The sequence below is a fragment of the Rhizoctonia solani genome, chromosome 8 (genome assembly GCF_016906535.1).
Source record: "Rhizoctonia solani chromosome 8, complete sequence".
NCBI classification, from domain to species: Eukaryota; Fungi; Basidiomycota; class Agaricomycetes; order Cantharellales; family Ceratobasidiaceae; genus Rhizoctonia; species Rhizoctonia solani.
Window position 1 is genome coordinate 1,759,977 of NC_057377.1, and position 20,070 is coordinate 1,780,046.

The following is a 20,070-nucleotide window of genomic DNA, read 5'->3' on the forward strand; positions in this document are numbered from 1 at the left end:
ATTTGAATCAAGAGCAATAGAAACAAATTCAATAACCGGATCTGATACATGTGATTCTATGGATTTCACCAAGGGCTTGACGGCAGTCCTTGGCTTCATTCTTTTTCCAACTCTACTTCTCCCACCTTGGCGGCTTCCTTGATGGTGGCTTTCCATCCATTGGGACATTGTTTGATCCCATGCCCCTTCTGGCCGCACTTGACACAAAGGCCAGACGCGCGGCGGCGATCCCTTTCTTCCGGTGTGACATAATTAGGGTCCTCTGAGAGGCGGACCCGTTGAGTGGTGGTAGTGGTGGAAGTGGCCACGGTGGCCGGGGACTTGGCAGGGAGCTTCTTAGGACGGTTTTCCTTGTTTTCCCGACGAGTGTTGTCAATTTTGACTGAGGCGGCAAATATGGCCTCTAGGTCGTTGTTGGGGATATTGTCCTTAGTGGACAAGAGTTCTTTCACCTTCCAGTGAAGGCCGCGCGTGAACTGGGCAATGTACGCCTCAGTGTTCCAGTCGAGTTCCGCCATGAGATTGCGGAATTCGGTGACGTACTCAGACGTGGTCGTGGTCTGAGTCAATGCGGCAATCTTCCTGGCAGCCGCCCTCTTCGCGTCTGGATCGGCGAAGGCTTCCTTGAATTTGGCCGTTAAGGCCGGGATAGTGGTAGGTGGGTTTCCCTCGCCCTTGATGATAGTCCCTATGATAGGGAGAGCCCAGTCGGCGGCCTTATCAGTCATGTGGTAAAGGATCCACACAACCATTTGTTCTTCTTCATCAAATTGATCTTGATGAAGTGCGACCCACAGCAGCATTTGGTCTAGCCACTGGGTTGCCTTTCGTCCCCTGGAGTCTCCCTTGTATGGATCTGGGAGCTCCATTTTGGGCCGCTTTACGCTGGACCCTGAATCGAAGGGGGTGAGGGAGCTAAGGCTCCGCTTAGGCGTGTCGCAAGGCTCCTTTTTGGGGGCTCGCCCAAGTTCTTCCTCCTCTTCTGAATCAAACCCCGTTCCTCTTGAAGGGCGGAAGGGGGCCTTGAGGCCAGGCCTAACCGTGCCTGGAGTGTGGGCTTCCCCTCCTGAGTGGGTAGGAGGGGTGACAGGCCCAGTCAATGGGCCAGGCTTGGCTTGGGCTCCGCCCTGGTCTTTGTCGCCAACAAGGTTGTTGGTCTCCTTGCATATGGCTTTGAGCTCAGAGAGCTGTTGGCCTTGAGAGTGGATTTGGGCCTGCAAGGACCCAACCTGGCTGGTGAGGGTGTTGATAGCCTCAAGGAGAGAGGCAAGGGTCGGCTCCGGTTCCATTCCGGGCAGGTGTTGCGGAGGGGGTGATGGGCCGCGAGAGGGTGGTTGGGAGCGGGTTGCCACGGAACGTTGACTGGATCGACTGGGGGGACGGGAGTATGGGTGTAGGGCTCCAGAGCGAGTGGAGGGAATTGTGGAAACGGTGTGGGGGAAGGTGCCTGTGACAGGACTTATGAGCGGTTTTTCTGTAGTATACTAACGCTAAACCCTTGCGTCTAGTACCTAGCGTTGGACTGTCCCTACGACAAATCAACAGACCTGGCGGTTGTGATATGGGCGGGTTTTCAGCAAGCGGGTATTTCAGCGGTCTAGGGTTGCTGACTACTGAGTTCCGGCGAAACTTGGGGTATGCAGGGGATTAGAGCCTGTCTGCCTTATAGCAATTTGGTACTACCAGGGACCGACGTCTGTTTGATTATTGAAGACAAAAGGCGAGTCCGATCTGGTTATTTCCCTCGTGCTAGTACAGGGGGTCCTCTCCTTGTTGATCAAGCCTACTAGAAGTCAATTTTACAATGTTGTACACCACTGTAATGTGGGTACTCGCTAGTGGCAGGCGCTTAAGGCCGTAACTAATACAACACTGCTTATCTAATCTACTGTATCTAAGGCTATACTACCAACTGCGTAAGGCAGCGTTCTACTATCTAATGACAAAGGGGGCTTAGCCCAGGAGGTGTGGTGAGTGTAATAAGCGGGGTTAACTTCTGAACTACTGGGGGCCGGCTACTTAGCTGGCTGGGGATGTTCCTCCTCAATGGTATGAGACGAGGTAAAATTGACTTGGTGGTTCCAAGCAATTTCCCTGCTGTATATATAGACAGAGGCACACTATTTACATGGTCTGTGCGCGTGTGAAAAGAAGTACACATAACAAATGAGAAGTGTGCTGCAGGCTGCGCAGAAGCGTGGATTTCTCCTAAGCGCCCTTGGCACGGCATCTCGGCGCGGCATCTCGGCATAATAAGCGCCGAGATCACGTGATCGAAAAACATGAGATATCAAGTCCGTAAAAAATACTAAAAATAATAGAAAATTCGTCCGATTCTGATGGTGTATGTAAGGAGGTTGTAACACCAAAGTAGCGGGAGAAGAGGTTTTGGGAAAAGAGTGAAGTCAAGGACCGCTGCCAAGCCCCCGACTCCAAAAAAGGACATTGTAGATACTTGCGTAGAATTTGTTTCTGTCGGACTCGATTCTAATAAAAAACCGCTATTATTCATTGATCTACACATCCAAAACTCCCAGGCAGAACCCATCAAAACCCTTATAGATTCCGGCGCTACCTCCAATTTCATATCCCCCGCTCTAGTAGAAAAACTCAAAATCCCAAAAACCCTACTCAAAAACCCACAAGTAGTGAGGATGTTAGATGGTACAATATCTCAGACTGGTTGCATATGGCACCAGGTTCAACTTGCAGTCTTGGCCAACGGCCATTTCCACCACATTCCTTTTCTTGTTTGCCCCATAGGCAACACCCCGGCTATCCTTGGCATGACATGGCTCACATTGGAAGCCCCCTTGATTGACTGGCAACAGGGACTTGTCACGTTTCCTGAACAGGCCCAAATAGCATCCAAAGAAGAAGCAGATATCAACCCATTAGCAGACCTTCCGGGACAGTACCATGAATTCGCTAAGGTCTTTGGGGAAGAAGAGTTCAAAGTCTTACCCCCCCATAGGGAATACAATATAGCTATTGACTTATTACTGGACGCCAAACTCTCACCTGGTCCAATTTATGGCATGACTGACGCAGAATCCAAGGCGCTGAAACAACACATTGATGAGGAGCTAGCAACGGGCAAGATCCGCCCTAGTACCTCCTTGGCAGGTGCCCCAGTCATGTTTGTGAAAAAAGCAGACGGATCCCTCAGGCTAGTTGTTGATTATAGGAAGCTGAATGACGTCACCCATAAAAATGTATATCCTTTACCAAGGCAGGACAATCTCATGGCTAAACTTAGGCATGCCAAAGTCTTCACTAAACTGGACTTACGCTGGGGGTATAATAATGTTTGAATCAAGGAAGGTGACAAATGGAAAACGGCCTTCAGAACCAAATATGGCCTATTCAAATACCTAGTTATGCCTTTTGGTCTTACCAATGCCCCCGCCGCGTTCCAACATTTTATGAACGACTTATTCAGGGATCTTATTGACGTCACTGTGGTCATATACCTGGATGACATACTGATCTTCTCAGAGAGACCCGAGGACCACCCAACCCACGTCAGAGAAGTCCTATCACAACTACTGAAGAACCAGTTGTTCTGCAAGCTGTCCAAATGTCACTTCCACGTTACCACCATGGATTATCTAGGAATTGTCATCTCACCTGCAGGCTTCTCAATGGATCAAAAGAAGATAGAAGCCGTCACTTCCTGGCCCACACCCAGAACAGTCAAGTAAGTTCAGGCCTTCCTTGGTTTTGTCAACTACCTTCGTCGCTTCATCCCCAATTTCAGTTTGGTAGCACGTTCCCTGCACAACCTTACAAAAAAGGAAACCCCATGGTCCTGGGGTAACCAAGAAGAAGAGGCATTCCAAGAACTGAAATCCCTGGTCACAAAGTCCCCAGTCCTGATTCATTCCAACCCCAAACTCCCCTACTACCTAGAGACAGACGCATCAGGAGTAGCCATGGGGGCAATCCTTAGTCAACAAGGCCCGGACAACAGACTACATCCGATTGCCTATATGTCAAAATTGTTCTCAGGAGCAGAAGCAAACTATGACACCCACAATAAAGAGCTTCTAGCAATCATTAAAGCCCTGGAGGAATGGAGGATCTTCTTAGAAGCCACGGACAAACCAGTACAGGTGTTCACAGATCATCGCAACCTTGAATATTGGATGCAGGCAAGAACCTTCAACCAACAACATGCTAGATGGCGCGTATTCCTGAGTGATTTCAATTTTGAGATACATTATTGCCCAGGGAAACAATCAGGAAAACCTGACGCCTTATCCAGGAGGTCAGATTATACGGATACGCCCCAGGAACCAGAGGTTATGCTACCAGCCGAGGTATTTGCCAACACATCAGAAGAGGAACTTGAAATTGTCACAGAAGTCCGGAACAAACTAAGGGAGGACCCATCCCTAGAACCTATCATCCAGTTTCTGACGGAAGACGCTGATAACGCACCCCCCTCTATCCAAAAGGCCTACCAAGACTATGACTGGGAGGAAGACCTTCTATGGTACCAAGGGAAACTAGTAGTCCCAGACTCAGAGCCCCTGAAAGAACAACTGCTAAAAGAATTCCACGATTCTCCACTGGCAGGCCACCCAGGACAACAAAGGACACTGGAATTGATCAGCAGGTCTTACTGGTGGCCCGGTATGAAGTCCTCAGCCAAGGAATGGGTCGAATGCTGCCCAGTATGCCAAGCCAACCGACGAGCTCACGCACCAACCATTGCCCTTAAACCTTTAGAAGTCCCCCTGTTCCCTTTTCACACCATCTCATACGATTTCATTACGGGCTTCCCTAAGTCAAACGGGCACAATGCAATACTAGTAGTCATCGACTCCTTCTCAAAGTTTGGACACTTCATCCCAAACACAAAGAAGGTCACAGCTAAGGGCCTTGCCGACTTATTCATTAGTCATGTCTGGAAACTACACGGATTACCAGTCAAAACCATCTCGGACCGTGGAACAACATTCACAGGGAAATTCCTAAGAGCTCTGTACCAACAACTTGGGGTCAAACCAGCCTTCTCCTTGGCCTACCACCCAGAGTCAGATGGCCAAACAGAAAGGGTGAATCAGTTCATAGAATTCTACCTCAGATCATATGTTGCCGCCGACCACTTGGACTGGGCTACCTGGTTGCCACTAGCGGAATATGCCTACAATAACGCAAAGCACTCCGCCACCGGAAGAACCCCTTTTGAATTAGTTTATGGAAGAAATCCCGTCATGAATCCATCTAACGTTCCTGCCAACGTCCCAGAAGCTGACCAAGTGGCCAATACACTAGCCCGAGAATGGCAAGAGGCGGAGTCAGCACTCAGAATGACCAAGGAGCGCATGACAGGCACAAAAGGAGTGGTACCAAAATACTCTGTGGGCAAAAAAGTCTGGCTGGACAGAAAAAACGTGGAACTTAGAACAAACTCCAACAAGCTGGATCCAAAACGGCTAGGACCGTTTGAAGTCACCAAAAAAATCTCCAGTCACGCGTACCGCCTCAAGCTACCGGAAACTCTGAAAATTCATGACGTGTTCTACGTAGGATTATTATCCAAGGCACACAAATCCCCAAGCCAACCATTCCTGGAACAACCTCCCCCTGAAACAATAGAGGGAGAAGAGGAATACGAGGTAGAACAGATCATTGACTCCAAAAGGCAACGGGGTAAATGGTTTTACTTAATCAAATGGAAAGGATATGGACCCGAGGACAACTCATGGGAACCAGAGGAGCTACTTGAACATAGTCAAGAGGAGATTGAACGCTTCAACAAGTTGCAACTGAAAAAGGCTTGTGACTCTGCCAAGAGCCTTTGGGGGGGGGCAATGTTATAACCTCCTTACATATACCATCAGAATTGGACGAATTTTCTATTATTTTTAGTATTTTTTACGGACTTGATATCTTATGTTTTTCGATCACGTGATCTCGGCGCTTATTATGCCGAGATGCCGCGCCGAGATGCCGTGCCAAGGGCGCTTAGGAGAAATCCACGCTTCTGCACAGTCCGCAGCACGCTTCTCATTTATCTTCTATACTTCTTTCTCTCACGCGCACAGACCTTGTAAATAGTGTGCATTGTCTATATAAACAGCAGGGAAATTGCTTGGAGACACCAAGTTGATTTTACCTTGTCTCTTACTCATTAGAGAAGGTAGCCAGCCAGCTAAGTAGCCGGCCCCAAGTAGTTCCCAGACGCTCACCACCCCTTTACTCACCACACCTCCCAGGCCTAAGGCCCCCTTGCAGTAGTATAGAGGTAGTAGACCGCCCTAAGCGGTATTAGTATAGCCTAGATAGTTAGTTACATAAGCAGTGTCTGTAGTAGTACGGCCATAAGCGCCTGCCCACTAGCGTGTACCCAACCTTACAGTTGGCGTACAACAGTTGACAGCTTCACCAAGTATGGTATCTTTGTCAAATGCTCCAAAAAGCTCAAGGCACCCAAACTAGCGGAATTGTTCCTTGAACACGTGTGGAAACGGCACGGGATGCCTGAAAAAACAATCTCAGATAGGGGAAGGGTTTTCAACAACAAATTCCTGAAAGCTCTATACAAACGTTTGGGAATAGACCCCCACTTCTCTTTGGCATACCACCCTCAGAGCAACAGCCAAACGGAATGGGTAAACCCCTCAATAGAACATTTCCTTAGAGCATACTCAGGGGTTAACCAGAGGGACTTGTCCTAGACGTCCTTAAGGGGTGTCAAGGCAGCGGGCGCTTGTGGCTGTATGTACTGAGTGGGAAACTGCGTAAGGCGGTGGGGGTGCTACCTACGACGACAAGCTATCCTACTACAACAACCACACGCTATAAGGCGGCGGCAAGCTACGTATGTACAGTGGAGTTGACGCTTAAGGCGTTTAGTAACTACTTAGTGATCTGGCTATAAGGCCTTGTACAAGTGGGGGTGTGACAAGAGGTAATTGACCTGGGTGTTACCATGGTTGGTTGGCCTCCTTATATATTCTACATAGGAACTAATTACAAATACATTATATGCAATACCTAATCCAATAAGAACCCCGCTCCGCAGTTGGCCTTACTCATGCATACATGTCACTGATGTGTCATAGTGATGTCATCAGGTGGAGGTGGCTACGTGTGCTGAGGTAAGCGCGGATGGGGACGTGGCTCGGCGCTTAGCGTATGATATAAGCGCCGAGGTCACGTGATCGAAAATGTTGTCCGTTCTACTTCGTTTAAATTCGAGAAAATGGGAATAAATTCCCTGGTATCGACTGTGTCTACAACACTGCCCCCCCTCTAAGGGCCTTGGCAGCGCCAAGGGCCTTCTTTTTCATTTCTTTTTCAAATTTTTCTAGGATTTTTTTGGCGTTTTTGAGGTTTTCCCTTGGCTCCCAGGTATTCTCCTCTGATCCGTAGCCTTTCCATTTTACCCTAAAGAACCATTTCCCGTCCCTTTCTTCCATGTCTGTGATTCCTTTGACCTTGTATTCTTCTTCTCCATCCACGGTGACAGGTGGAGGCCAGTTCTCAAAGCTGCGCTTTTTGTCCCTTTTGACTTTTGACAGAAGTCCCATGTAGAAGACATTGTGGATTCTCATTGTTGGCGGGAGTTCTAGGCGGTATGCTTGGTTGGAGATTCTCTTGGTTACCTTGAAGGGTCCTAGGCGTTGTTTGGTTAGCTTAGGACTCAGGGTCTTTAGCTTCATGTTCTTGGCGTCTAGCCAGGCTTCTTCCCCAATTTCAAATTCGAGTGGTTCTCCTGCTTCTCCGGCCACCATGCGTGTCTTTGATTGCCGGAGCGCAGCCTCTATTTCCCGCCATTGTGCCTCCATTTGGGTTGCCAAGTTGTCTGCCTCAGGGACGTCTGTTGGGACGTTACTTGGGGTCAAGGAGGGTTCCCAACCGTACAGTGCCTTAAAAGGAGATTTGCCTGTTGAACTATGCACCGCATTATTGTAGGCAAACTCCGCCATTGGTAACCATTTGACCCAGTCCCTTTGGTTTACTCCTGAATAGGCCCATAAGAAGTGTTCAACCGTGGGATTTACGCGCTCTGTCTGCCCATCACTTTGAGGGTGGTAGGCTGAGGAGAAGTGGGGATCTATACCCAGGCGTTGGTACAGGGCTTTTAGGAATTTGTTATTAAAAACCCGTCCACGGTCTGATACTGTCTTTTCAGGCATGCCGTAGCGTTTCCATATGTGGCGTAGAAATAGGTCTGCCAATTCCGGGGCCTTGAGCTTTTTGGAGCACTCTACCAGAATGACGTATTTGGTAAAGCTATCCACAATGACTAGGATAGAGTCATTGTTTCTGTCTTTGGGCAGGTCTACTATCATATTGTATGACATGTGTTGCCAGGGGCGTGATGGGAGTTCCAGAGGTTGAGGTGGGATAGATGCGTACTTTGGTTTCCAGATCCGTTGGCAAGTTTTGCAGGAATCAATGTGCCAGTATGTGTCAGAACGGATGCCCAGCCAGTAGTAGTTCCTTGATACCAACTCCAGGGTGCGCTGTCTTCTTGGATGTCCTGCCAAGGGGCTGTTGTGGAAGATGCAGAGTAGGTCTGCCCTTAGTGTTCCAACGTCAGGGACTACAATCCGCCCTTGGTAGAATAGCAGGCCTGCTTCCATCTTGTAATCCTTGAATGCGCGTTTGATAGAGGGTGGTGCCTTAGACTTGTTCTGGAGGAACTGTAATATTTCCTCCAGTGATTTGTCCTGATCTAGGGCGGCCTCAATTTGACATTGGAGCTCCTTCTCAGGGGTTACCAAGGCTACGTTAGCAAATACAGGGTCTGGAAGCATTGTTTGGTTGGCGGGAGGAATGTCGGCATGATCTGAGCAACGTGAGAGAGCATCCGGTTTCCCTGACTGTTTCCCTGGACGGTAGACGATCTGGAAATTATATCCTGCTAGTAGGAGATGCCATTGTGCGTGGCGACGGTTGAGCGTGCAGGATTCTTTCCAGTACTCCAGGTTGCGGTGGTCTGTGAACACAGTGATTGGGTGTAGAGTTCCTTCTAGGAAGATGCGCCAGTACTCAAGGGAGCGGATAATAGCTAGGAGCTCCTTGTTGTGCGTGTTGTAATTTTGCTTGGCTCCCTTGAATGATTTGGATAGGAACCCTAATGGGTGCAAGCAACCATCTTCTTGTTGTTGACTAAGTATGGAACCCAAGGCTGCGCCAGAGGCGTCTGTTTCCAGGAAGTACAGTTTGGATGGGTCGGCGTGGCAGAGGACCAGGGCATTGGTTATGGCATTTTTTAGTCCCTGGAAGGCTTCCTGTTCTTTGACATCCCATCTCCACGGTGTGTCTTTCCTGACCAGGTTATGTAGTGGCCTGGCTATGTGACTGAAGTTGGCAACAAACTGTTGTAGGAAATTGGCAAACCCTAAGAAAGATTGGACTTCCTTGACCTTAGTTGGTACTGGCCATTCCTGGACTGCTTGGATTTTGAGCTTATCCAAACTAAAACCTTTGTCCAAAACAATAATCCCTAGGTATTCCACAGATGTGACGTGGAAGGTACACTTGGATGCTTTACAGAATAATTGGTTATCCATTAGCTGCCTTAGTACCTTGTGAATGTGTTGGGTATGGTCCGCTTCATTTTTGGAATAGATCAAGATATTGTCAAGGTAGATAATGACGCATACATCTAGAAGATCCTTAAATAGTTTGTTCATGAAGTGTTGGAACAAGGCAGGGGCATTTGTCAAGCCAAAGGTCATCACCAGGGATTTGTAAAGGCCATATTTGGTACGGAACACGGTTTTCCACTCATCACCTTCCTTAACTTGGATGTTGTTGTACCCCCAGCATAGGTCTAGCTTAGTAAAGACCTTGGCACCACGGAGTTGGGCCATGAGGTTGTCTGGGCAGGGTAATGGATAAACGTTCTTTTTGGTCCAATTATTCAGGCAACGGTAGTCAACTACCAAGCGGCAGGAGCCATCTTTTTTGGGGACAAACATGACGGGGGAGCTAATTGAGGATTTGCTGGGACAGATCTTCCCAGCTTTCAACTTGTCCCTGAGCCAATCCTTAGGCATGGCGGACTTGGCATTGGTCATACTGTAAAGGGGCAAGTTAAGAGGCCCTTCCTCTGTCAGTTCAATCCCAATGTCATAATGCCAATGAGGGGGAAGCTTGTTGAATTCTTCCTCTCCAAATACCTTGGCGTACTGATGGTATTTGGAGGGTACTCCTTCAAGAGGGTTTTTGTCTGCTTCCTCTTCTTTGGCAATAGCCACGTGTTCTGGTGGTGCATGGGGAAAGGAGAGGGTCCGTGCGTTCCAATCAATTTCTGGATTATGTGCGTCTAGCCATTTTAGCCCTAGGATGGCGGCATGAGACCCTGTGTTGCAAATGAGGAAGGTCTCAGTCATTGATTTGCCATCAAAGGAAAAGGTTAAGTTAGCCTTTTTCCAAATTTTGCCAGCCTGGGGGCTTGACCCATCAAGCATAGTAACGGTATGGGGTGAAGGGAGGTCAATGAGTGGGAGGTGGAGTAGTTCCGTGGTGCGTGGATGTAGGAAGGATGATGTGGCGCCTGAATCAATCAGGACTTCTATTGGTTCCGCTTACTTTGGTTGTATAGAGATGGTAAAAAGTGGTGACAATTTGGAGGCAGTAGATACATGACAAATTTCTATACAATCAAAACTAGTGTCCATAGGGTTCTTGCGCGCAGCAGCAGAGACCCTTACTTTTTTCCCAATTGGTACTTGGAGTCTTCGCCAATCTTGGCGGTTTCCTTGGCTTTCCCCTTATCCTCCTTAGGGGTAGCCTTCCAGCCGGTTCTACATTTGGCGAATTTGTGTCAGGCTCTGCCGCATTTCACACAGAGGCCTTCTGTGCGGCAGCGGTTGCGTTCTTCCTCCAAGACATAGTTAGGGTTGGAGGAGAGGGGACCGGTTTTGGTGGCCTGTTGGCCGGTACTTGCCCCCCGGTTGGGGGTGGTTGAGGTTTTGCCAGGCTTATTACCCTGCTGCGGGTGGCTGGCGCGTTCCTCTTGGAGGGTGTTGTTGATAATGAGGGATGCATCTTGCAATTCCCTCAGGGTGCGGGGTTGCCTCTCCCTTGTGGCAATTTGTCTTTGGACTTCCCAGTGAAGCCCACGCGCAAATTGGCCGCAAAGTGCGGCGTCATTCCAGTCGAGTTCCATTTGCAGAGTGCGGAACTTAGTGATGTATTTGGCACAAGTGCCGGTCTGAGTAAGGGAAGTAATATTCTGCTCTGCTGCTCTGGTTGCGTCTGGGTTGCCAAAAGCAGCCAGGAATTTGACTTTGAATTCATCCATGGTCTGGATGAGTGCGCGGTGGGACCCTAGTTGGTCCAAATGGGGATGAGCCCAGGCTCCGCCGGCCTCCGTCATATTCATGAGGAGGAAACTGAGGACCTCCAAGTCCAAGGGGAATTGCCTCTGGTTCAGGCATACCCAGGCTAACATTTGTGTCAGCCATTGTTTGGCCTCCAAGCCTATTTTGCCTTTGAAGGCGTCTGGATGATCCACTTTTACAGTGGAGGGGGCTGGAGGCTGCGCCGGGGCAATGACAGGCGCAGGTGGAGGTCCCTGGGGGGCTGGAGCCGGTCCCAAAGGGAAGGAGGAGGAGGGATAGGGGTTGAAGAGAGTAAGGGGGTCGCGCCTGGGGGCCCCTGCAGAGAGGATAGGGGCTGGGGCCCCAAGGAAAGGTTGAGTCTTGCCAACAGGCTCAACTTTTGGCACGGCCCTGGGTGTTTCTTCCACCGCAGGGGGTTTTTGTTCTTCTGGGGTGTGGGGACCCCGGGAGTGCTGGAGTTGGGCAAGCCCATCCTTGACAGCATTGACCGTTTGGGAAACATTTTTGATGTTGGTGCAAACCTCTCAACTAGTTTCAACTTGTTCCGCAAGGGTCCGCTTGATGCGGTCAACTTGGGACTGGAGTCCCCAGAGGAGGCGGATGACCCGCTTGAGAGATACTTTGCTGAGCTCAGGGGAGGCTGGCGGAAGGAAGGGTCCCAACTCTCCCTGATCAATAGGGGAGCAGGCTTGAGAGGGCGGCCGGGAGCGGCTTGCCATGGTGTGTGTGGGGTACAACCGGCCAGCGTGGGTAGGTGCCCGGGAAGAAGAACAAGGGGGGGTACAGGAGGTAATGGTGGAAGGTGTGGGGGGACTAGTGGATGCCTATATCAGGACTTATGAGCATTTTATCGTATGTGTACGCTAAACCCTTGCCTCAACCGGCCTAGCGTTGGACAGTTCTTACCCTGATCAGCTGCCATGGACGGGCGTGATGCGGGGCAGTGCTTCTGCAAGCGGGTGGATTGGCTGTCTAGGGTCGCTAACAAATGGTACGGCGACCGGTGGTATGCGGACAATTAGAACCCGTTAGCCTTATAGCAATTTGGTACTAGGTGGGGACAACGCTGGTTTGATTATTGACAGCAAAAGGCAATCCCAATCACCTGATTTCCCTTGTGCTAGTACTAGGGACCTTCTTGTTGTTGGGCTAAGTATGGGTGTGCTAGTGGGCACGGTTTGCAACCAACTTAAGGTCAATTACCTAGTGTCCTAGACGTCCTTAAGGGGCGTCAAGGCAGCGGGCGCTTGTGGCTGTATGTACTGAGTGGGAAACCGCGTAAGGCAGTGGGGGTGCTACCTACAACAACGAGCTATCCTACTACGACAACCACACGCTATAAGGCGGCGGCAAGCTACGTATGTACAGTGGAGTCAACGCTTAAGGCGTATAGTAACTACTTAGTGATCTGGCTATAAGGCCTCGTACAAGTGGGGGTGTGACAAGAGGTAATCAACCTGGGTGTTACCATGGTCAGTTGGCCTCCTTATATATTACAGGACTATCTAATTACAAATACAACCATATGCAATATCATAACCAATAAGAACCCCGCTCCGCAGTCAGCCTTACTCATGCATACGTGTCACTGACGTGTCATAGTGATGTCATCAGGTGGAGGTGGCTACGTGTGCTGAGGTAAGCGCGGATGGGAACGTGGCTTGGCGCTTAGCGTATGATATAAGCGCTGAGGTCACGTGATCAAAAATGTTGTCCGTTCTACTTCGTTTAAATTCGAGAAAATGGGAATAAATTCCCTGGTATTGACTGTGTCTACAACAGGACTGGACCAAATGGCTTCCCATGGCGGAATTTGCTTACAATAACGCAGTACATAGCAGTACAGGGAAAACACCGTTCAAGGCCCTATATGGCTGGGAACCCACCTTGACACCGTCCAACGTCCCAACAGATGTACCAGAAGCCAATGACCTTGCGGTAACAATGGAAGCACAATGGAGAGAAGTCAAAGCTGCCCTCCGGCAATCAAAGATACAAATGACTGCCGGGGAATCAGGAACCCCCTTAGAATTTGAGATTGGAGAGGAAGCATGGCTTGACGCCAAAAATGTCAACCTCAAGACCCTGAGCCCAAAGCTAACAGAACAACGCTTAGGCCCATTCAAAGTTACCAAGAAAATATCTGACCGCGCTTACCAGCTTGAACTTCCCCCAACAATGCGCATTCACAATGTGTTCTATGTGGGACTTCTATCTAAAGTCAAAAGGGACGACAAACAAACCTTCAAAAACCGCCCGCCACCAGTCACTGTGGACGGAGAGGAAGAATACAAGGTAGAAGGAATAACCAACGCAGAAGAACGCAACGGGAAATTGTTCTTTTGGGTAAAATGGAAGGGTTACAGCTCCAAAGAGAACACATGGGAACCTTGGGAAAACCTAAAAAACGCGGAAAAGATTTTGAAAAAAATACAAGGAGGACATGAGAAAGAAGGCCCTTGGCGCTGCCAAGGCCCTCAGAGGGGGGGCAGTGTTGTAGACACACTCTATACCAGGGAATTTATTCCTATTTTCTCGAATTTAAACGAAGTAGAACGGACTACATTTTCAATCACGTGATCTCGGCGCTTATATCATACAATAAGCGCCAAGCCACATCCCCACCCGCGCTTATTCACCACACATAGCCACCTCCACCTATGACGTCATCATGACACGTCAGTGACACGTATGCATGAGTAAGGCCAACTGCGGAGCAGGGTTCTTATTGGTTATGATATTGCATATGGTTGTATTTGTAATTAGATAGTCCTGTAATATATAAGGAGGCCAACTGACCATGGTAACACCCAGGTTGATTACCTCTTGTTGCATCCCCACTTGTACAAGGCCTTACAGCCAGACTCACTAAGTAGTACTACAACGCCTTAAGCGTTGACTCTGCTGTACATATGTAGCTTGCCATTGCCCATACGGCCTTGGTCATTGTTGTTTAGTAGTTAGACGTTGTAGGGTAGACCTCGCCGCCTTAAGCAGTACTAACTGTACATCCACATGGCCACAAGCGCCCGCGCCCTTGACGTCCTTACAGACGTCTAGGACAATACGGGCTGCTGAAACCATTACCGGTTGTCCTAGACGTCTGTAAGGACGTTGAGGAGGTGGGCACTTGCGGCCGGATGTATCTAAGTAAATACCGCTTAAGGCGGTGAGCAAGCTACCTACAACAACAACCAGCTATACTAAGGTGACCAAGGCCGTAAGGGCAATGGTGGACTATGTAAGTACAACAAGGAAGCCGCTTAAGGCAGTGTAGATGATGTGAACTAAGTAGTTACTGGGCTTAAGGCCCTCATACAATGGGTGGATGCAACAAGAGGTAATTGACCTGGGTGTTACCATGGTTGGTTGGCCTCCTTATATATTACAGAGTTATCCTAATTACAAATACAATCATATGCAATACTGTATCAAATGAGAACCCTGCTCTGCAAGCGGCCTTACTCATACATACATGTCACTGACGTTTCATAATGATGTCATCAAGTGGAGGTGGCTACATATGCTGATTTAAGCGCGGAAGGGGACGTGGCTCAGCGCTTAGCGTATGATAAGCGCCGAGGTCACGTGATTGAAAATGTAGTCCGTTCTACTTCGTTTAAATTTGAGAAAATTGGAATAAATCCCGTGGTATCGATTGTGTCTACGACACCAGTACCCAAATACCCGTGGGCACAGATTGGCGTCAATTTCCTGGGACCATTAACAGAATCCGCAACCCTACTGGGTAAATTCAACATGGTATGCGTGGTAATTGACCACCTTATGTGCATGGCGCACTTAATACCAACAAGATTGGACTACATGGCCCACAACATGGCCAAGGTATTTCACGCAAACATCTTTAGGCTGCACGGGGTACCCAAGATCATCATTAGCAATAGAGACAAGTTATTTACATTGATCTTCTGGAAGACGCTCTATGAACTATTGGGTACCAAACTGAGACTGTCACCGGCGTTCCACCCACAGACGGACAGGCAGACCAAAAGACTCATACGCACAATACTGGCACTGATACGCGTGTGCATAAACCCAGCGTTGAGAGACTGGGCAACCAAATTACCTAGTATTGAGTTTGCAGTAAACTTGGCTAGATTGGAGACCACCAGGTTCAGTCCATTTGCACTGAATTACGGACAAACCCCACGTCCAATATTAGTGCAAACCAATACTGACATGTACGGGGTACGCAATGCGGCCTGCAACATCAAATACGCACTAATGATAGCACATGATGCCATCATTGGTTTGCAAATAAGTCAGATGGTTGAAGCTAACAGGCATAGAAGACCTTCACCGTTTAAGACCAACAACTTAGTATATGTTAGTACCAAGAACATGAGAGTGCTGATGGGGAAACCACACAAGCTATTGGCGCAATGGATTGGGCCAGTAAGAATAGACGGTGTGGTCAAGGAAGGGGCCACTTACCACGTAGAGTTGCCCAACAACTTGAAGCAAAGAGGAATAAAGCCAATATTCCACGCGTTGCTACTGAAACCACATGTACCATATGAGGATTGTTGCTTCCCAGGAAGGAACTACAAGCAGATAGCCTCCTTAGAAGCCAATGATGATGAATGGGCGGTTGAGCGGATAGGTGGACATTGCGGCAAGGGGAATAACGCAATGTTTGAGATAGTATGGCAATTGGGAGACCGTACCTGGGAATCATACCGCATGGTACGGCACCTTGAGGCCCTAAGACAATATTTTGAAGCCTTAGGGATCAGCTGCACTAAAGAGCTACCGTGGAAAGAAGACAGGGAAGTACTGTTGTACACCACTGTAAGGTGGGTACTTGCTGGTAAAGGTGGGCGCTTGTGGCCGTACTACTACACTAGCCTATGTAATCTAACTAGCTAAGGCTATCTACTAACTGACTAAGTTGCTTACGGCAACAACTAACTATCTACTGCTAATGCAAGGGGGCCTTAGGCCTGGAGGTGTGGTGAGTGAAGTAAGGGGGTGGTGCGTCAGCAGAACTTCTGGGGGCCGGCTACTTAGCTGGCTGATGCCTCCTCAATGGATATGAGACAAGGTAAAATTGACTTGGTGTTTCCAAGCAATTTCCCTGCTGTATATATAGACAAAACACACTATCTACATGGACTGTGCGCGTGAGAGAAAGAAGTACAGAAGACAAATAAGAAGCATGCTGCGGGCTGCGCAGAAGCGTGGATTTCTCCTAAGCGCCCTTGACACGGCATCTTGGCGCGGCATCTCGGCATAATAAGCGCCGAGATCACGTGATTAAAAAACATAAGATAAAGGGTTCGTAAAAAATAGTAAAAATATCAGAAAAATCGTCCGAATCCAGTAGTATAGTTAAGGAGGTTGTAACATTGCCCCCCCCTTAAAGGCTCTTGGCGGTGTCACGAGCCTTTCTGAGTCTGGCTTGGTTGAAGCGCTTGATCTCTTCCTGGCTGTGTTCCAACAGTTCTTCCGGCTCCCATGAGTTGTCTTCTGGGCCATACCCTTTCCATTTGATCAAGTAGAACCACTTTCCACGTTGTCTTTTAGAGTCAATGATTTGCTCTACTTTGTATTCCTCCTCTCCTTCTATTGTTTCAGGAGGAGGTTGTTCCGGAAGTGGTTGACTTGGGGACTTGTGGACTTTGGACAGTAATCCTACATAGAATACGTTGTGGATTTTCATGGTTACCAGGAGTTCCAGGCAATACGCATGGCTGGAGATTTTTTTGGTGATCTTGAAGGGACCTAGGCGCTTGGGGTCCAGTTTGTTGGAGTTAGAATGTATCTCCACATTTTTTGCGTCTAGCCAAACTTTTTCTCCAATGGAAAATTCCAGGGTTATTCCCTTGGTTCCTGCCATTCTTTCCTTTGTCATTCTCAGGGCGGATTCCGCTTCCTTCCACTCTTGTGCTAAGGTATCAGCCACGTTGTCAGCTTCTGGTACGTTTGCTGGGACGTTGGACGGGTTCATGACCAGGTTCCTTCCATAAACCAACTCAAAGGGGGTTTTCCCAGTGGCGGAGTGTTTAGCGTTGTTGTACGCGTATTCCGCTAATGGCAACCAGGAGGCCCAGTCCAAGTGGTCTGCTGCTACGTATGATCTCAGGTAGAACTCGATGAATTGATTCACCCTCTCCGTTTGACCGTCTGACTCCGGGTGGTAGGCCAACAAGAATGAGGGCTTGATCCCAAGGCGTTGGTATAGAGCTCTCAGGAATTTCCCTGTAAATGTGGTTCCCCTGTCTGATATTGTCTTAACTGGCAATCCATGGAGTTTCCACACATGCAAGACAAATAATTCCGCTAATCCCTTGGACAAGACCTTCTTGGTAGTTGGAATGAAGTGTCCAAACTTGGAGAAGGAGTCTATGACTACCAGAATTGCGTCAAATCCTTGGGACTTAGGGAAACCTGTGATAAAGTCATAGGAAATTGTGTGGAAAGGGAAGGGGGGAACTTCCAGAGGTTTCAGGGAGATAACTGGAGCATGTGCGCGTCGATTAGCCTGGCAAACTGGGCAGCATTCAACCCATTCTTTTGCAGAAGATTTCATTCCGGGCCACCAATAGTTCCTGCTAACAAGTTTGAGCATCCTTTGTTGTCCGGGGTGCCCTGCCAGTGGGGAGTCATGGAATTCCTTCAATAGTTGCTCCTTGAGGGCTTCCAAGTCTGGTACTACTAGTTTTCCGCGGTACCACAGGAGGTCTTCTTCCCAATTGTAGTCTCGGTAGGCTTTTTGAATAGAGGGAGGCGCATTGTCTGCATCTTCTGTCAGGAATTGGATGATGGGCTCCAGGGTTGGGTCTTCCTTGAGTTTGGAGCGGATTTCTGTAACTATTTCAACTTCTTCCTCTGAAGTATTGGCAAAGACTTCTTCAGGTAGCATGACTTCAGGTCCCAGAGGCGTATCAACATAGTCCAATTGTCTGGATAGGGCGTCTGGCTTTCCTGACTGTTTCCCTGGTCAATAGTGTATTTCAAAATTGAAATCGCTCAGGAATATTCTCCAGTGGGCATGTCTGCGGTTAAACGTTTGTGCCTGCATCCAGTACTCTAGATTCCTATGATCTGTAAAGACTTGGATTGGTTTGTCCGTGGCTTCCAAGAAGATCCTCCACTCTTCCAGGGCTTTAATGATTGCCAGAAGCTCCTTGTCATGGGTATTGTAGTTAGCTTCAGCCCCTGAAAAAGATTTGGACATATATGCAACCGGATGTAAATGATTGTCTTCTCCTTGTTGGCTGAGAATGGCCCCCATGGCTACTCCTGATGCATCTGTTTCCAAGTAGTAAGGGAGTTCAGGGTTGGAATGAATTAGGACCGGAGATTTTGTGACCAAAGCCTTCAATTCTTGGAATGCAGCTTCTTCTGAATTGCCCCATGACCAGAGGGATTCCTTTTTGGTGAGATTATGGAGGGAGCGTGCAACCAAGCTGAAGTTGGGGATGAAGCGCCTGAGGTAGTTGACAAAGCCTAGAAAGGCCTGGACCTGTTTGACAGTCTTGGGCGTGGGCCAGGAGGTGACAGCCTCAATCTTCTTCTGATCCATTGAGAACCCAGCTGGGGAAATGACAATACCAAGGTAATCCACTGTTGTGACGTGGAAGTGGCACTTGGAGAGTTTACAGAACAACTGATTCTTCAGTAGCCGTGATAAGACTTCCCTGACGTGGGTTGGGTGGTCCTTGGGTTTCTCTGAGAAGATCAGTATGTCATCCAGGTATATGACCACAGTGACGTCAATAAGATCCCTAAATAAGTTGTTCATAAAATGTTGGAACGCTGCAGGGGCATTGGTAAGACCAAAAGGCATAACTAGGTATTCAAATAGGCCATATTTGGTTCTGAAGGCCGTTTTCCATTTGTCACCTTCCTTGATTCAAACATTATTATACCCCCAGCATAAGTCCAATTTAGTGAAGACTTTGGCATGTCTAAGTTTAGCCATGAGGTTGTCCTGCCTTGGTAAAGGATATACGTTCTTATGGGTGACGTCATTCAGCTTCCTGTAATCAACAACTAGCCTGAGGGATCCGTCTGCCTTTTTCACAAACATGACCGGGGCACCTGCCAAGGAGGTACTAGGGCGGATCTTGCCTGTTGCCAGCTCCTCATCAATGTGTTGTTTCAGTGCCTTGGATTCTGCGTCAGTCATGCCGTAAATGGGCCCAGGTGAGAGTTTGGCGTCCGGTATTAGGTCAATGGCTATATTGTATTCCCTATGGGGGGGTAAGACTTTGAACTCTTCTTCCCCAAAGACTTTAGCAAATTTGTGATATTGCTCAGGTAAGTCAGCTAATGGATTTTGGTCTGCTTCTTCTTCTGATGCAATCTGGACTTGTTCTGGGAATGTGATTGACCCTTGCTGCCAGTCAATTAGCGGGGATTCACTTGTGAGCCAGGTCATGCCAAGTATTGCCGGGGTGCTGCCTATTGGGCAAACTAGGAAAGGAATGGAATGGGTGTGGCCATTGGCCAAAACCGTGAGGAGTACCTGGTGCCAAATGCAACCAGTCTGTGAAATGGTACCATCTAACATTCTCACTACTTGTGGATTTTCAAGTAGGGTTTTCAGGATTTTATATTTTTCAACAACAGAGGGTGAGATGAAATTCAATGTGGCTCTGGAGTCTATCAGGGTTTTAATGGGGGCCGTCGGGAAGTTCTGTGCTATTAGATTGATGTATAAGAGTGGGCGTTTATTTGAATCAAGGGCAATAGATACAAATTCAGAAACAACAGATTCTAGGGGCGC

At 48.5% G+C, this 20,070-nt stretch overlaps 7 protein-coding genes across 7 annotated transcripts; 2 read left to right on the top strand and 5 right to left on the bottom strand.

Moving 5' to 3' along the window:
• Positions 1-95: 95 nt before the first annotated feature.
• Positions 96-1,289, bottom strand: RhiXN_09992 (Retrotransposon-derived protein PEG10; the record flags this gene model as incomplete). Its single annotated transcript, XM_043329808.1, has 1 exon — positions 96-1,289. One exon carries the CDS (start codon positions 1,287-1,289, stop codon positions 96-98), a length of 1,194 nt encoding a protein of 397 aa, XP_043182642.1.
• A 1,497-nt stretch (positions 1,290-2,786) lies between these two features.
• RhiXN_09993 (Retrotransposable element Tf2 protein) lies at positions 2,787-6,689 on the top strand (the record flags this gene model as incomplete). Its single annotated transcript, XM_043329809.1, has 4 exons — positions 2,787-3,298; positions 3,350-3,700; positions 3,761-5,790; positions 6,385-6,689. 4 exons carry the CDS (start codon positions 2,787-2,789, stop codon positions 6,687-6,689), a joined length of 3,198 nt encoding a protein of 1,065 aa, XP_043182643.1.
• Positions 6,690-7,247: 558 nt separating this feature from the next.
• Positions 7,248-10,439, bottom strand: RhiXN_09994 (Retrotransposable element Tf2 protein; the record flags this gene model as incomplete). The annotated part of the gene is made up of 1 exon (XM_043329810.1): positions 7,248-10,439. The coding sequence occupies one exon, from the start codon at positions 10,437-10,439 to the stop codon at positions 7,248-7,250; it is 3,192 nt and encodes a 1,063-aa protein (XP_043182644.1).
• Positions 10,440-10,678: 239 nt separating this feature from the next.
• On the bottom strand, positions 10,679-12,034 carry RhiXN_09995 (Retrotransposon-derived protein PEG10; the record flags this gene model as incomplete). The annotated part of the gene is made up of 3 exons (XM_043329811.1): positions 10,679-10,762; positions 10,817-11,836; positions 11,888-12,034. 3 exons carry the CDS (start codon positions 12,032-12,034, stop codon positions 10,679-10,681), a joined length of 1,251 nt encoding a protein of 416 aa, XP_043182645.1.
• A 1,084-nt stretch (positions 12,035-13,118) lies between these two features.
• RhiXN_09996 (Retrotransposable element Tf2 protein) lies at positions 13,119-13,815 on the top strand (the record flags this gene model as incomplete). Its single annotated transcript, XM_043329812.1, has 2 exons — positions 13,119-13,661; positions 13,753-13,815. 2 exons carry the CDS (start codon positions 13,119-13,121, stop codon positions 13,813-13,815), a joined length of 606 nt encoding a protein of 201 aa, XP_043182646.1.
• Positions 13,816-16,695: 2,880 nt separating this feature from the next.
• On the bottom strand, positions 16,696-18,201 carry RhiXN_09997 (Retrotransposable element Tf2 protein; the record flags this gene model as incomplete). The annotated part of the gene is made up of 1 exon (XM_043329813.1): positions 16,696-18,201. The coding sequence occupies one exon, from the start codon at positions 18,199-18,201 to the stop codon at positions 16,696-16,698; it is 1,506 nt and encodes a 501-aa protein (XP_043182647.1).
• Positions 18,202-18,279: 78 nt separating this feature from the next.
• On the bottom strand, positions 18,280-19,854 carry RhiXN_09998 (Retrotransposable element Tf2 protein; the record flags this gene model as incomplete). Its single annotated transcript, XM_043329814.1, has 2 exons — positions 18,280-19,188; positions 19,240-19,854. 2 exons carry the CDS (start codon positions 19,852-19,854, stop codon positions 18,280-18,282), a joined length of 1,524 nt encoding a protein of 507 aa, XP_043182648.1.
• Between the last annotated feature and the right edge of the window lie 216 nt (positions 19,855-20,070).